The following is a 16,816-nucleotide window of genomic DNA, read 5'->3' as shown; positions in this document are numbered from 1 at the left end:
AAAAATACTTTTTCATTTTATTCAATGCTTTTTTGTTCTACTTTGCCATTCAGGATAAGTAAGAACTCTGGACCAGCCTTCACTGCACCACTATTTTATATATATACCCTCTTCCTCTTCTCTGGTAATGGCATACTTTTTGTTTCCATAACTTCTCTTTGTGTGGAAATAACTCTCCTACAATCACTGCCCTTGTCTGGACATTGCATTTATGGTGTATCTTTGAAAAAACACAGGGTTTTCAGGATTTGTCACCTCTTCACAGATGAGGGAAAGAAAATCTGAAGGGATACTCTGCAGAAAGAGTCAAACACATATTTCTCTTTAACTCACCTGTTTGCTGACAGTTAGACACACCCTTCCTTTTTGAAGGAACCGAATGAAGGCTGCCCAAACTCCTGCCCTACTGAGAATCCAAAGCTTCCCTGAGTTACTGCCCCACACCTCCCAAAATCAAGCTGAGTTTCCAGGGCTCCAGAGAGGAAACATAAAAGGGAGAAATCTAACCATAAAACCACAGGGTTAACTTTTTTCCTCTCCTTCCCATTACAAAGCTGGGGCTCATTATTTGGTCGCTGAAGGGCCCTTGTGAGTTTTCTGAAATTCAGAGCGGGTTCACCTGTCACAGTGGTACATGAGGACACCTAAGGACATGGTGATTTCTGTGGGAAGCAAACAAAGACTTGAGCCAGGTAGGTGCCAGACAGCAGTGGCCATCGCACCCACCACAGAGAAGGGCAGAGATGAACACATGGAACTAATTACCAGCTGCATGTTGGTCAGGTAGCGCTTCCACCACAGGTAACGGTGCATCCGTGGTCCCAGGCTGGCCAGGGCATAATAGCCATACATGAAGATGTGGACAAAGGAGTTCAGCATCCCAATAAAGAAGGCTGAGGAGTGAAGAAGTGAGGATGAACAAGACACACAACCCATGCAAGACCAACCCTGTGAAGAGCTCACAGCCACTATGATGATGCTTTCAAAAAACATCACATCACCCCCTACACATGAACCTTCAGTCTAGGCTCCATCTTGGAGGCATGTCCTCTTCTTCCTTCTCCTTTCAGCATACAGAATCACAGAATCATGGAATGGTTTGGATTGGAAGGGACCCGAAAGACCATCTTGTTCCATCCCCTTGCCATGGGCAGGGACACTTTCCACTAGACCAGGTTGTTCAAAGCCCTGTCCAACTTGGCCTTGAACAGTGCCAGGGTTGGGGCATCTCAATATATCCAGCCCATATTCTAGACTTCGGAGACAGAGAAGAGCTTCAAAGGCAGAGGAGAGAATTTTTTATCTTCTGACCTAAGCATTTCATGACATTCCAGTGTCAACACTATGTAGCCAAAATGGCTTCCCAAAAAGGAGCACCCCAGCATCTTGTATAGGGCCTAGTTAGTACTCAGATGCTTCTCTTCCAGAGGAGCAAACAGGAGAAGCACTCTGGGTCCGGATCAGAAAGAGCAGTAAACGAAATGGAGAGCCAGAACCTGGGCTGCTGCACCAGGCCCTCCGAGTGGGAAGCAAGGGAGTGCTGATCAGGGATGAGACATACATAGACCTTGCGTAGGATGTTATTCCTTCTGTTTGGACACATTCTGTTGGCACATTCTCATTCTGGATGACGCAGTGAATGTAGCAGTCTAAATAGCCCAAAGAGCAGAGCAGATGGTTTCATCTCAAGTGCACATGTTTTTCACACCTTTGGAACTAGGTGAGCTTCCTACCTGCCAGTCAGCCCATCTGCACAGTTAATGCTACCTCCACAGCACAAAAAGCCCCTGAAACACTAGGTTTTCTCACATACCTTGTCCTCCAGGCACATATTTGACCCCTGACCACCAGTTGAACAGCATAGTGCCATGATGGTACACGTGAAGGAAAGTCACCTGCTCTTGTTTCTTGCGCAGAATAAAGAAAACCTGGAAGAAGCCAGACAAAGGAAAACCTTAAGTCAATGTGTTTAGACTAAATATTTCACAATAAAAAGTTATAAAAATAGCTAATGATGATTCTCAGTCTCCCAAACCCATTTGCTCTGCTCTTGATAAAAACTGGTGAAAAACAACACATGCAATAGATTTTATATTATCTAGAATGGGGGGAAACTGGAAAGCAGAATTTCTCCCACAGAGCCACAGTTTTTATCTTTGGATTCAGGTCCCAAGGTCTGAAGAGGACACATTTGAGACTCTGACTGAGCTTCCACACAATTTGCAGCTGGTTGGGTCTGGTTGGTTTCAGGACATAGGTTAGATGTTTGCTGGTACCAGACAACAATCCAAAGAAAAAGCGCTGTGTTGAATGCCCAAACCTTTCTGGAATTTGAATGAGTAAAGAGAATGGTTTTGCCAGATGAATATCTGTCAGGTCACCGTATTTCAGCATGCACATGCTCACACACATAACAAAAAAAATGAACCTGCTTTTCAGGGACTTAGGATTGTCAAAAAGCTGCTTTTGTTGCTGATGGAAACAGAGAGAAGAATGGCCAAACCACTGGCAATGGGCCTAGCACGGCTCTGGATGCTGATTCACATTTCAGACAGTGTGTTGTCCCCAAAGAACACTAGACTGTGAAGATTTAGGCCAGAACACAGCTTTCTTCTGCTGAGCAAGCAGGGAGGTGGGATTTCCTTGTTAGTTCAGTCATTCAGTTACTTCCTTAATGAAGTGGTACTTCTTTCAGGTGAGCTTTCAATGTCACATGGGGCACAAACCTTTAGTGCACAGCTTTGGGACAATCTGTGGCAGCAAAGACACCAGAACACATCGTCCACTTGCAGTTTCTTTACTGCCCAACTAACCAGTATTAAACCACTGTTGCCAGACAGGCAGTGGCACAGCAGCTAAGATTTTGAGGGACCCCCTTGCAATAGCCAAGGTGAAAGCCTCTCCCTTAGCATTGTGCCCACCCACAGGAAGAGTGCTGGTGAGGGAGGATGTGCAGCCACTGGGATGGAGACAGACAAATCAGGCAGCAGCAATTCCTTCCTGGAAAGAAGCTTTTGAGGAAGCCTTGCAGCACAGTATCCAGCGGTGCTGCTGGGCTCTCACAGGCCAAACACTGTCAAAAAGCAGCCTGCAGAAGCTGAGCCCTCTTCTTTAACAGCATCAGCCTCCATTCCCACAAACAGGCAGAGCACAACACAGGAAATCAGCTCTTACTGAAAAGCACCGAGCGAATCAATACAGGATCAGCCGAGGACATTAACTTTTGGCACCCTGCCCCTTTCTGACAAGGAAGTGATTTATTTCCAGCACCAATCCCACTATGGAGCTCAGCCCTCCTTACCGTATCCAGTAGCTCGATGACTTTGGAGAAGAAGAACCACCAACACACTTTTGCCATCTGCTGGGCAGCACAAGGCACAGCGGTTAGACCTTTATCCAAAACCAACATATTTTCAACCATGCGCTATGTGAACCCTGCCCACTTGGGAACAGGAAAAATTAAGGAGTTCTTCTGAGCTTTTGTTTTCATTTGTTTTTGCCTGATAGCAAATATTTGGAAAGCTGAAAAGATAATATCCATGCTTGCACCTGTTCAAAGCCTGGTTACATCTGGAAGCGTAGCATGATACCTCCAAATTCTAACCAAAAAAAAAACTCATGCAACATATTGGAAAGCTGAAGCTGGTGTGACCCAACCCCCCTGTGATGACCGGACAAGGAATAATTTTAGCCAAATCCCTGTGCTAAAAGAAATGTTGAGTAAGACTAATGTCACGCAAAGTTAAGGATATAAAAATTGGTTTTCTTGTTGAAAGTGATCACCCAGAATCCTTACAATCAATGCAAAGAGTTACATATATTTCAGAGTTAATTTGAAATATCTATAATAAACATCTATCTTCAGAATGCAAGATCAACCTCTCTGCAGTGATTGAAGAGCAAACTTAGATGGCTATGTTGACTGATGATGATTGATTTTAGAGAACTAAAGTGAAATGCAACAGTTTAAGTAGATAATTTAGTGAAATAGATTTACAAGCAATAAATTGGAGTAAAAGCCTTCTTAGGCATGCAAATTGCTCTTTATGAGCAAAATAATCTTCACACCCATGGGAGGGCAGGGCTAAGACAAGCTTTCTATAGAACTGTACCCGCATTCCTAGTTCACTCCGGCTGTAATCCACTGGCTGGCACAGGTAGCTGTAGTTGCCCAAGACTGAAGTTACCAAAAACTGAAACAAAGGAAAAGCAATAGAAATCAATTTTCTGTTCAAAGTCATCTGTTCCAAAAAGATATGCATATTAATGATAAGGTAATCTAATTCTCGCTGACAGAAAATCCATGTAATTTATACAGCTGAGCAAATAGTAAAAACCTAAAACAAAGTACTTCACATCCTTGTTGGAATGTCAAAAAGAAAATTTGGCCCGGGCATATTTGTAGCTCCTTATGTAATCGCTGGAGTGCTCAAACTTACTTCATCAGGAATAGTGAATTCTAGTCCTCAGATGAAGTAGTGTTTGCTCAAAGAAAAAAAAAAAAAAAGGCAGTTTGTGTTAATGTAACAATTGTGATACAAACTAAAAGGGCATATTTGTCAACATCGAAATGTTTTTGGAACCTATTTGGCTGTATTCCCTTGAAGAGTTTTTGGTGGCCTAAATAAAAAAGGGAAAGAAGAAGCAGGAAACAATGTCCTCAACACTCCCGGCAGCAGGAAGCCGCAGTGTGCTTGGCTTGACTCCTGAAGAGGACTGCCCAAGTCTGGAAAATCATAGAATCATAGAATGTTAAGGGGTTGAAAGGGACCTTAGAGATCATCTAGCCCCAAACCCCCTGTCGTGTGCAGGGACAGGCCCCACTAGAACAGTGTTCCTCACTCTCAGAGACAGGTCCCCTCACCAATCAGTCACGAAACAAAATGAGGTTCCACGTCCTCCGTACATTCTGTGTTTAATAGGGAGATCTCAGCCTTCAGCTCATTCATTCAGGAACGTTTCAGTGTTAATTTTATGAATGACAGGAAGACTGAGAAACAGGAGGGAATGTGGTACAGCAGGGCAACACTGCTCCTCTTGTGGCAAAACAGGGACACGTCCAAGCCAGCTCCCACTCCCTTCATTAAAGTCCATCAGCAAATGCTGTTTCAAATGGTTCTGGCTTTCAAACCCTTCCCAGGTGCTTGCCCAGGAGCCAATCCTGTCTCCTCACCTCGTAAAACATGTAGCATGACAATGCCATCATGGCTAGATTGTAGGCCACCAGCAGGCCCCTGAGCTCCAGGGGTCTCTGCTGCCGCATGAAGAAGGGCCCCAGTACCACGACAAGGAGGTAGGAGGCAAAGATAAGTGTGACTGGAAGTGGAGAGTAGACCAGTGGCCATGGGTCTGTCCTTGGATCTGAAAAGCAAAACACACAGCCAAAGCTGGCACACCCCACACACTGCAGGGCAGATATCTTCATTTACCTCCCTTCAGCACGCTCCCTGGTAAACAGAAAGTTGGTATCTTTACCAAGCTCTACCACAGTCCTTCTCCTGCCCTGGAGTTCCACGTGCCAGACTCTGCCAAAAGGCTTTAGCACAACACTGGGGCTGGGACTGCAGTACTGGAAGACAGACCTTTCCTGTGATGAGCTAGAGCCCCTTCCCACAGGCTGCAGGACCACCCCACACCTGGGCAAAAGAAGAAGTCCAGGGCACTGTGCAGGGATATACAGAACCAACCAAACCAACAGTGGCTTTTCAGGAGTGTAAATCTTTCCTGCTTTTCCCGTTATTTCCTTTCTGCCACACAATTCTGAAGACATCCGAAATTCTCCACACCTTCATTTTTATACCTGTATTCACTAGGAAATGACATTCAAACTCTTATCTCTGCTAAAACAGCCCTTCAGTCCTACAAGAAAGGGAATCTCAATGGACTTTCTGTCACGCCACTTCCTCCTAATCCTGCCTCATCACCCACAGAAGTGCAAGATACATTCTATTTGCAAAAGCATCCCAGGTCCCATTCAAGCTTTCCTCTCCTGTTTCCATTGTGGCCACTGCTCTGTTAAACTTCCTTAGCATCTCCCTTTGCATCCTGACCTGCCACTCCCAAGCTCCAGACCCCTCACACTGTTTTAGCCCTGGGTTGCTTGTGGAAATCCTCTATTGAATTTTAGTCATTGGCTCACTGGTGATTTTTTCTTTTAAATTCTACATCTGTCCACATGACTCTCTTAGTCCCCATCCATTCTAAACCTTTCAGTTCTTTGCTATGGCTGTAAAGGGCTGTGTCAGGAGCTGTTTGTCATTCCATTTCTCTATTTAACAGTTTGTCAGAAGTCCTGAATCCTAATTTACACTCTCTCCTTAAATTCAAATCCTGAAACATTTACAGTCTGAGCATCATGCCCCACATCCTTCTCCTGCCAAAGCCAAGATGCAGACCTGCCATTCTACCTTAATGGCATTTTGTGGCTTTTCCTTACATCCAGGGACCCAACAGAACCCTTTCGGACCAAACTGGATTGGCAGAACCTCTAGCTATTGAAGATTTGAAGTCTCCTCACTGCAAAATGTCAAATGTCAAGCCACTGAGAATGGTTTCTGTCAATATGTCATTTGATAATGGGTTTTACTGGCATCACAAAGAGTTTAAACCTCAAAATATTAACTCTTTGGTCTAATAAGCTTTTCCACGGCACATGAATATGCACTTCCTTTAGTATTCCAGACTTAACAGGCGATCCTGAGCATATATTGCTCCTCGTCCTGTCAGAGACCATTGTACATTGAACATAAAGCTGCCGAGACAGGGGAAATCCCCCATTCTTTGATCCAGCTGGAGTGTCCCTAAGATATATTTAAAGACCTAAGAGAAGTTTGTCACTATGGAGAAATCTGCCAGATGAAAAAAATGTGGGCTCCTCTGAGGATCATGTTCCCTCTAGGTTTGTCCTTGATCATGCTACTTATGCAAAAATTCCTGTTTAAAACAGCATTTCTACCTACCTCCACTTTCAAGAACCCAGTTGTAGAATTCCTGAGTTTTCTGCCAGGTTGAAGCCATCACAAGTTCTGGAAAGAAATTAGAATTAGCATCCTCAGGATCATATTAACCCTATTTATCCTAGCCTTGACTGAGTCTTAAATAAGGAGGCTTCTTAGACAAAAGCTCAGGACCACAGCTAATGGAAAGAAAATAGCTTGCTTTCTAGGAACTTAAATTTTAGACTAGGATTAAAGTCACACTTAAAAAAGGAAGGAAGAGAACCCCCTGCAGTGATTAGCTATTTAACTTCCAGATTTTATTTATTTCATCAAATTAATAGTAGTTTATTATTTAACTTCTAGATTTTGATATTTTGTTGAGGTTTCACCTCTAGAAAGTACTCTGAGTAGCTGCATGTGAACTACCAGAGCCAGGAGCTTCATGAACCACACTGGGAAATCAGTCACACAATATTTTGTGTAAAGCATTATGGTCACAACTTTCACATGAGGACATACACCAGGTGGCATCACTGCATCCTTCTTTCTGCGGGCATTTTTGGATATTCCCAATGCTAGAAGGCAGTTAGGGATTAACTCAGTACTGCTGCAACTCCAGAGGTGTTAAAAGAGCCATGTTTGTTCTTTGGCTTTCTGAGGTCCAGTTTGTACACTAACTTTGTTTTATCTTGTATATATTCTACAATATATTATATTAAAGTAGAATACTCACATATATAATGATGCTCCTCCTCTTCCCTTCTTTCCTTTAGCAGGGAGACATTTTCAATGGCACTTGGAAGTTCACCTAGAAAACACTTTACTGCAGTTACTTTTAACAGATCGTGTTATCTGATCCAGTTCTCTTCATTAGCAAATACACAGGACCAGCTTCCTCCCAGTCTCATCTCTTGCTGGTATTGAGAAAAGCACATTTTCTCCCTTGACTTCCTCCCTTGGCTGTAATGTGCCCCTGCACACACAGGTGACAGACTTGCCCAAATTTCTCTCCTGCAGCCAATCGTTGCAGTCAAACCCCTTTTTGGTTTCCCTGACACACACCCCGAGATGCCCAGCAGGTCTCATACACCTCCTGACACACAGACACATGCCCTTGTAATCCGAGCAGAATCTGCCAGCACTGAGATTACTCGGTGATTATCAGCTGGCACAGAGTCAATCCAGCAGGGATTTCATACGGTTAAATGCCCTCAAACAATCCATACACATTCCAGCTCACTCCACTTCCTTTCCCTCCCTCCCATACAGTCGGGAAAACCCAGGAAGAAGGGACAGACTCACCCCAGCAGCACAGCTGGCTCTGAGCATCCCTTTCCTCAGGGGCGTCCTCAGGATGTAGCCACTGCTCGCCTCACTCCGGGTGCATGTAGAGGCAGCAAACCAAGGAGCTGCAGACACTGTGCTCAGCTTTCTTCTCCACAAGTGAGGTGAGTACATCAGCTATTGGGTCCCACACAGCTGTGGTAGATCTTCATACCTCCTGGGAATAGATCTTCCTGCCTCTTATTTAAGTGTCCCAGCGCTAGCCACCAAAATCCCACCGTGAGCTGCGGGCACTGTGGTGCTGTCTGGTAACTTTGCCAGAGCAGAGGTTACATCACACACTCCTCCCCCACCCTCTCTTGCCTCTCCCCACATGATCTCTCAGATTAGGAGACCGGTAAAAGGAGGGAATAGAATGCAGAAGAGGAATGGAATTCCACAGGAGGGAACAACTGACCTTTAGTGTCATGCTTGGGAGCCTGGCCAAGTGGGAACCAGGCCAGCATTTCTTCTGCAGGTTTCTTCAGGCCATGACAGCTTTGCAAGCAGTAAAAATGAGGGATCATGCCTGGAAACTGGTCTGTTTGGAGCACTCCTTCAGTCCATCACAAGGGGCTGTCAACAAGCCTTTTGTGTGCTCAAAATACGTGCACACCACCAAATGAGGGAGCAGAGAACAGTGGGAACACTCACTCACTCACTTGCTCACTCACTCAGGGGAGGCAGAGAAAACTCAGCTGGAGTCATCCCCTCATATCCTGCCTATGCCCCTGGGGCAGTCACATTTACTGTTTTTAAAGGTACAGGAAAACCTTTATTGTTTTTAGAAATACAGAAAAATATTTTGAGGGGTTTGACAGTAACACCAGGTATCCCCTCCTGTGATCTCCAGCAACCATATCAAGGGGAAATGCAGAGAGCCACAGTCAGGAGCAGGTCCAGTCAGCGAGTGCAGCGTCTGTGACTCAGTCCCATGGAGGTGGGAGTGGAGGTGCCAAGGCAGAACCAGCGCCCTGGAACCCAACCCCCACCCACCAAGAAAGAGCTCAAAGCCAAGTGAGGGGTCACCACGCTTGGTCATCTGGGGTGAACCTGACCCTAGGGTGTGGATATATCCTCTGTTTTCCCAGTGAGCACATTTTATTAGCAGAACTCCCCAAAAAACCCGAGGGTAACCCTATTTCTCGTACCATTGCCATGTGCCTGTCATCAGATACATCACAAGCATTTCTGAAGGGCAAAACACCAAAGATTAGCTTTTGAAAGCAGCTTTGAGAATTAGGTATATCATGTGGTGGTAGTTTTTCCTTGAAACACATCACCTGTTGATTGTGCTGGACAGTTACTGTATTTCCATGATATGTGGAAACTATGAAAATATTTTAAAAGATACTTTTGGGAAAAGTGATTTAGGGTGAAGGTTTAGAATTTTCAGGGTCAGAAGAGCAATCCAGTTAAGGAAAAGATTTGTCTGACCTTTGGTATCATATTGTTGATCCAGGGTTTTGTTGATTCAGGTTCAGGGAGACAGTGATGGTGAATTTTACACAATTTTTTTTTTTTTGCTGAGCTTCCTAAAAAGTTGAAGTTTTTTAATTGTTCATGAACCAACAGGTTTCATTTCTATAGTGTTGGTGTCCCAGTCCTTAAAAAGATTCAGTGATTTATCTGTGCAAATCAGGGAAAGTAATAAATCAGACCAGTCCTTTCTATCTGTTATGTGTAGATGGGACTGTATTTTAGTATATCTATCTGGTAACTTCAAGTAATGTTTGCTGAGCTATTTATATTGATGTATAAGACTCAGAATTACAGATACAAACTTCTCCACCAAACTTCTTTTTTACCCTGGTGAAAAAAAGTCAGCTGAAGTGAATTTTCACCAGTTTCATTTGGGACAAAGTATTTTACTGTTCATGTAAACTGGATTTTCTTTTTTAAAAAAATACCATGAAGCATATTTCATATTTTAAAACCTGTCCTGTTCCTGAAGTATTCCCAGTGGTGCTGTTGCAGATGTTCACTAGCCTGGCTGGCAGATGGAGAGATGACATCAGGAACATGGTACTTTTACAGTCTAGGAATGGGTGTCCTTTGATGAATGACAGCACAACTGTGAGGTCAGCTCTGTAGGGACCACACATAAAAGCCTCAGGGCTTTCAGTTTCAGCAAAAACTCAATAGAAAAGAAAAAAAAAAAAGCATTGCTCCTTCACTGGAATAGTATTAGGGGAGCTCTGAATGCCAGAGTGAATTGGGTTTTTCGTTCAGTGACTAGTCAAGAAAAAAGGGAACTGCAGGAACATGGATTACAGCCACAGTAGTAAGCAACTCTGTTGTGCACAGTATGTGATAGCTCAGAAAACTCCATCAGAGATTTAAAAGTTGGCATATTTTAGGTAATTTAAAACCTGCCTACGTCCTGCATATATTAGAGGTGTTTGCCACAAAATCATTATCAATAACAAATACTAACAGTAAAACAATTCTGAGGGCTTCTAGACAATACAATTTTTGCTATTTGGTCCTCTGTTTGCTGTTTCTTTCAATCAAAACTGTACTAAAAGCACAAATTAGCAAAACAGACCTGCTTCAATACTTGAGAAAGACAAGGAGAAGGGGGCCAAGCTCATCTGGATATCCAGGCTACGTCATAGAATCATAGAGTCATAGAATATACTGAGTTGGAAAGGATACAGAAGGATCATCGAGCCCAACTCCTGGCCCTGTGCAGGATAGCCTAAAGATCCCACCATGTGCTTGAGAGTGTTGTCCAAAAGCTCCTTGAGCTCTGTCAGCCTTGGTGCTGTGACCACTGCCCTGGGGAGCCTGTTCAGTGCCCGACCATCCTCTAGGAGAAGAACTTTTTGCTGATAGTGTGGTGATACTCTCAACACCACAGCAGAGACTTAGCAGATTAAAAAATCATGGAATAGTCTGGATTGGAAGGGAGTTTAAAGATCATCTTGTTCCAACCCCCTGCCATGGGCAGGGACACCTCCCACTATCCCAGGTTGCTCAGAGCCCCATCCAACCTGGCCTTGGACACTTCCAGGGATGGGGCATCCACAGCTTCTCTGGGCAACCTGTGCCAGGGCCTCCCCACCCTCACAGGGAAGAATTCCCTCCTGATATCCAATCTAAACCTGCCCTCTGTCAGTTTGAAGCCATTCCCCATGTCCTGTCACTCCAGGCCCTTGTAGTCCCTCTATCTTTACTGTGGGTTCCCTTCATGTACTGGAAGGTCACAATTAGATCACACCAGAGCCTTCTCTTCTCTCAGCCTTTCCTCATAGGAGAGGGTCTTCATCCCTCTCATCAATGTGACCAGCCTGTGGGCTTTGCTATTCCTACCTCCACTTCATACAAAGAAGATGTACTGTGGCACACATCTGAAGTCCAAAACCTCATCTCTTGTAGCAATGCTCTGGAATGACATTTTCATGAGGACATATGTCGAGGGAGGTTCATGTGATCTCCCCCTACTTCATTTTAACAATCACATCAACTTTCAATTGCCAACAGCAGAAACAAATGAGAGTTGGTTTTATGAGGGTAACACAATAATAGATGTTTTAACAGCAATAGCATTACTTGCAGAATAATAATTAAATTACTACACTTGTTTTGCTAATATGCAATTACCAGCTTGTATGTGTTTCTGGAGAAATACAGTGATTTCAGGTGACAATCAGCCATCACTAAAACCCTCTGAAAACCTAACCAAACTTTTTTAGGTCTAGTCCACAAAGCTCTTGTGCACAAAGAAGTCCAAATTCACATCTATTTAAAGCAAACAGAAGTCCTTAAGATGCACAGTGAAGCGGTTGAAGGAAGAAGCTCCTTCTGGCACAGGGATTCTCTTTCTCGATTGCCTCACTTATGCATCATGCAACCAATTGCACAGACCTTGGAAGGTTCAGAACAGATTACAGGAAGAAAGATTTGGCACAGGTACTGAGCAGCCTGTCTCTATGCATAGGACTGGAAGATTACAGCAGTTCTTGTGTAAATTATGGTCCTAAAAACCAGAATGTTAATTTTACCAGCATAGATTTTTCTTCCGCATATGACATACTAAGTTTACTCTGAGGTCTCAAAAACGTCACTCAGCCTCCCCACGCTTCATTTCCCAGACTTATAAAGCAGAAGGAAATCTTGCCTCTCTCACAGGAGTGAGGTGAAGGTGACCTGCAGTTAGTGGAGAGCCAAATCCAGAGAATTCCACCCACTTGGGTGCAAACCAGATTCTGGCTCTGAGGCTGTTATCTTTGTGACCTTGGGCAAGTCATTTCAAGTGTGAACATCTTACAAGACACCTAAATTTGGTTGTCTACATCTAATTAACTTCCACAATGTTTAGAGGAGTTCTAAGGACTGATCCAGCTGCCCACACATAGGAACCTATGGACATTCAGGATACCCATAAGGCATCTCACCTGACCTCCCACTGTTCTGGTAGTCCAAGGATTCCTGCAAGTTCTGTGCCATATCTGTGAGCTCCACATGGATCTCAGAGCTATCTTAAGGCATCTCCAGTGGCCCTAGATACCTACCTATGTATAGGCATCTGAATTGAGTCATCTGCTTCTATACCCACCTCTTTTTAGTCTTGCCTACTTACTTGAGCAGTTCTTTGAGGTAAGAATCTTCTCTCATTGTATGCTTTTGTGTAGGAGCCTGAAGCAGCCCTGTCTCCCAAAATGAATTCCCAAAAATCTCCTAAGCCTAGAGAATTCAGAAACCTTTGGCTTTCATCTCTAAATCTACTCTCCATTCAGCATGTCTTGAATCAGTATTGTTTAAAAGTTGCACTGTGACTGGCAAGGAGAAGTGACTTCATACTGATCCCAAACATCATTCAAAAACTTCCCAGAAATGAGCTCAAAAATATGTCTTGACCAGTTGGGTAATAACAGCCTCTTATTAAAAAAACCTGCAGCCTTTAGGCATGGTGGCAGCAAAGAGGTTTTTATGCTAAAATCTTGGCCAGATATGAGAAGCCAAAAGAAAGAGAAGGTGATGATTTAGACATTAGGTTGGGGGTTATCTCACCAAGCTTTACATGCTCAGTTCTGAACTGGTGACTCCAGGACCCAGGAATGGTTGGAGAGAGAAACAGGATTCTCTAGTAACCTACTTATCTGCCATAACTCAAAATGTCAGTCTTAGAAAAGAGGTGTCCCCTGGACTTGCACCTCTCTCTCAGTTTGCTATAGAAGGAGTCACTTAGGATGAATTGTGAATCAGGGCAACAAAAGTGGAGGGAGAAATCCCAATCCAAGGGATTCCAGGAACATTGTTCTAGTCCTAGAGCTCTACAAAGAACACAGAATGAACCAGATTGTCCAAGGCCTCTGGTATAAGCAGCACACAGATCTCCAAACCCAGACCTCATAGCACGTCCAATATGCCTGAGCCATGGGCAGAACACACATTTAATTCCTGATACAACTAGTGAAGCATCCACATAATGGACTACAGTGTTTGATCTGAAATACTGATCCCTGCCTCTTGTTTTCCCATCTGAAATCAAGGGAAGTCTTTATAAAACTCTCTCTTGGTAATACTTGAATGCTTCAGTCCTTTTGAGAATTTTCCTCTTCCATTTCACTCCCACACAAACCTACCAACAGCACTGGACTGAGAAATTAATTCCAACCAGCTGTTCCTGCAGAAGGGAAAGTACATACTAGAACTTGCCACTGAACATCCACTGCCACTGGAGAAGGGATTCTCTCTTCCTTTGCCTCTCCCCTACCTTTTGATGTTCCTCCACTCTGTGCAGCCAGCTGATCAAGCAGGCCCATCAAACCAGACTTTACTTCAGAAGCTGAAGAGAGATATAAATGGGACACAGATGTTGTGCAGGCCACCTGCAAATGACTGGGGCTCCCACCACAGGAAAGAGGATGCTCTTGTAACTGAAATGCTGCTGTTAAAAGAAAATGATGTGTATCTGGGTTTTACAATCAGATGCTCTTCATTACCACACCAACATCTGTGAGCCTCATGGTGATTCTGAAAGTCTAAGATATCTCTCCCTCTTCTTGTTCACCTGGCAGATACCCATATCATCTCCCCTCTGCAAAGATGTCCCTGCTAAATTAGTCTCAGCTATGTCTCTCTGTGATGGTACCATGCTCCCATCCTCTCCTGCTCCAGCCCTACACCTGGAGAAACCTCCCCACAGAAATTAGTAAGGCTACTGTCTCACTCCTTCTCATCATCAAATCTTTCATTCTTATTATGCCTGAAAATCCCTGACATGTTGTGGTCAGCAGGCAGCTGCCAAACCAGGATGTGATGTTTCCCCAACTCTTACCACTTTACTTTTTATTCCCATTTTGCTTACTCCTGCCTTTATCCTGCCCATGTCTGCAAAGCACTTGATCGTGCCTAACATGCAGATTGCAAGCTCTGCAGAGTCTGATTCCCCATGCAGTGACTACCAAAGTATTTATGGTAGCAATAAAAATTGAGGATGCAAAATCCTCTTTGCTCCCTTAATGATCTGGTACATCTGCTCCCAGTGATCTGGGAGCCAAATAGAGCAGATATTTATAGGAGCCAGAAAATGAGCAGTTCAACTTTCCAATTTCTAATGGTGAATTGTGTAGCCAATAGGTAGTACAGAATGTTCTGATCTCTGTCCTTCTGATGCAATTACTGTTTGGAGAACAGCAAAAACCTCCCTGAAATTGCCTTACATTTACAATGGCAAAAAAGATTCAGTTTTATCATGGTCCATCCTGAATCTCTGTCTATGCATGGCCTGTGTGAAACAGAAGACTTTGCCTTGACTTGCACTTTGCCTCAGAACAAAAGGCACAGTGACATGGAATCTTTACTGAGGCAGTGTGCCTTCATTCACACTGAAAGAGTGGTGACTTCCCCACTGCAGAGAACTTTGGCTGGATTTTATATGTTGCTCTCGAAGCAATGATTGTGTTCAAGTGTCCAAGGCCAGGTTGGATGGGGCTCTGAGCATCCTGGTCTAGTGGAAAATGTTCCTGACTTGGAACAAGAGGATCTTTAAGGTCCCTTCCAACTCAAAACATCCTGTGATTCTATGAAAAGAGAGTGGAGAAAAAGTGCTACTCCCCCGCCATTTATTGCAGAAAAAGGATGAGGTTGTGACTCCAGTTCTAGCAGACTCTGCAGTCAATAACTAGCAGGACCATGTGCAGTCAAACAGCTGCAGAGCTGCATCATAAAAGTAACTGATGTGAACCCTTTGGAACTCCCTGAGGTGTTAAGAGGCTTAATTACTGTTTACATATGCTTAGAGAACTTCATATAAGGACAATATGTCCATGGGAGGCATCATTAATAATACTGCTGCTGCTGGCTAGTGCAGCCCTGGTAAAGGTGACAGCAAATTAGCCAGAGTAACATACAGGAATTCCCAGTCTTCCTGCTGCATCTTGCAACAGGGGGAAACCTCCTGGTTTCCGTGCTCCTGCAATAGCATTACCTACTAGGGCAACCCAACCTACCCTATAGGCACAGGACTTGTCATACTTCCAGGCTTTAGGCCAAAGCCTGAGGGAGGATGTGGACTAGCAATACTGCTTTGGTAGCTCACTGCACTTCCAAGTTGCAATATACTTCATCCTTCCTTCTTATCTTAATTACTGTATGAATTTTGGAATTGATCCACTGGGGATTGTACAGGCTCCTGGGTTGGTGGTTTTGTCCTTGTTGCCCTTATGGGGCTTTAAGACACAATCTTCTACGTCCCAGTATAGGAAAAACACTCCTAATGATAGAGTGTTCTCCTGGCTGGAAGTCAACAAACTACACCTCGGAGAGGAAAAGGTTGATCTCTGCCACAGGAGATACAACCGAATACAGAGCAGGCACTGCCATTGGAGTGAAAGTCTGCTTTTGACTATGCAGGTCACATACTGTGTCTCTTTTTTTGTAAAAAAAAAATTAGATGGTGTTCAATTTGCCTTCAATTGTCCTTTAACAGATCAAGGAAGCCTTTCAAATGACTTTCTGTCATGAGGAGATTTAGACAATTAAAACATGATATGACTGTATAGCTAGCAGTGCCCAAACCTATGACATAAAGAAAGCAGACAGAAGAAAAAGGTCCTTCTTTTGCAAAAAAATGTCCACTTGGCTCATGGGTTTCCTTAAGACTGAAGAGATTGTGAACTCAAATGAGAATAATATGCTGAGCCTCAGGTAGGTAGTTCCATCTCTATACTAAGTAGGTAAGGCAGAAGCACACATTTAAAGGTTTTCTGCTGTTCCTTGCAAAAGCATATCCAAAGATATGCATTTAGGACTCTAGTAAGTGCCAGCACAAGTAGTCATCAGGTTGGTTTGTGCAGTGCCAGAATAGCCCTCAACATAATTCATCAGAAGGTCTCTCCCACCCTGCTTTTAAATGTGTTCAGTTTGGGATTTCACAGCCTCACCTGCCCAGCCCCAGGAGTAACATCCCAGTCAAAAACGCAGCTGCCACAGTCAAAGGTGATTAGAGAAGGGCCGAATGTCACATCTGAGTGCTTGCAGTCATATCCTGGGAAGCTGGTGAGACAGCCTGAGAGTTCACTCAGCAGCATGTGGCAAGAAGGTTT

The 16,816-nt window shown here is 43.9% G+C and overlaps 1 protein-coding gene across 3 annotated transcripts in view; it reads right to left on the bottom strand.

Annotated features, from left to right (window-relative positions):
• The window catches only part of LOC113957985 (elongation of very long chain fatty acids protein 4-like), a 69,894-nt gene that overhangs the window by 3,360 nt on the left and 49,718 nt on the right, over positions 1-16,816 (bottom strand). For 2 of the 3 annotated variants that reach the window (XM_027665937.1, XM_027665938.1), the window contains 8 exons: positions 16,655-16,766; positions 7,672-10,349; positions 6,960-7,025; positions 5,174-5,361; positions 4,113-4,193; positions 3,302-3,361; positions 1,814-1,928; positions 766-893 (listed from right to left, as the gene is read on the bottom strand). In XM_027665937.1, the coding sequence (XP_027521738.1) occupies positions 766-893; positions 1,814-1,928; positions 3,302-3,361; positions 4,113-4,193; positions 5,174-5,361; positions 6,960-7,017 (630 nt within the window). In that variant the 5' untranslated portion in view covers positions 7,018-7,025; positions 7,672-10,349; positions 16,655-16,766. The remainder of the gene's footprint in view (positions 1-765; positions 894-1,813; positions 1,929-3,301; positions 3,362-4,112; positions 4,194-5,173; positions 5,362-6,959; positions 7,026-7,671; positions 10,350-16,654; positions 16,767-16,816) is intronic. The other variant, XM_027665939.1, reaches the window with a different exon arrangement.

This window comes from Corapipo altera, unplaced genomic scaffold (assembly GCF_003945725.1).
Source record: "Corapipo altera isolate COAL_440 unplaced genomic scaffold, ASM394572v1 249, whole genome shotgun sequence".
In the NCBI taxonomy this organism is placed as follows: Eukaryota; Metazoa; Chordata; class Aves; order Passeriformes; family Pipridae; genus Corapipo; species Corapipo altera.
The sequence above is the reverse complement of the archived record's forward strand: the minus strand, read 5'-3'. Positions and strand labels throughout refer to the sequence as shown.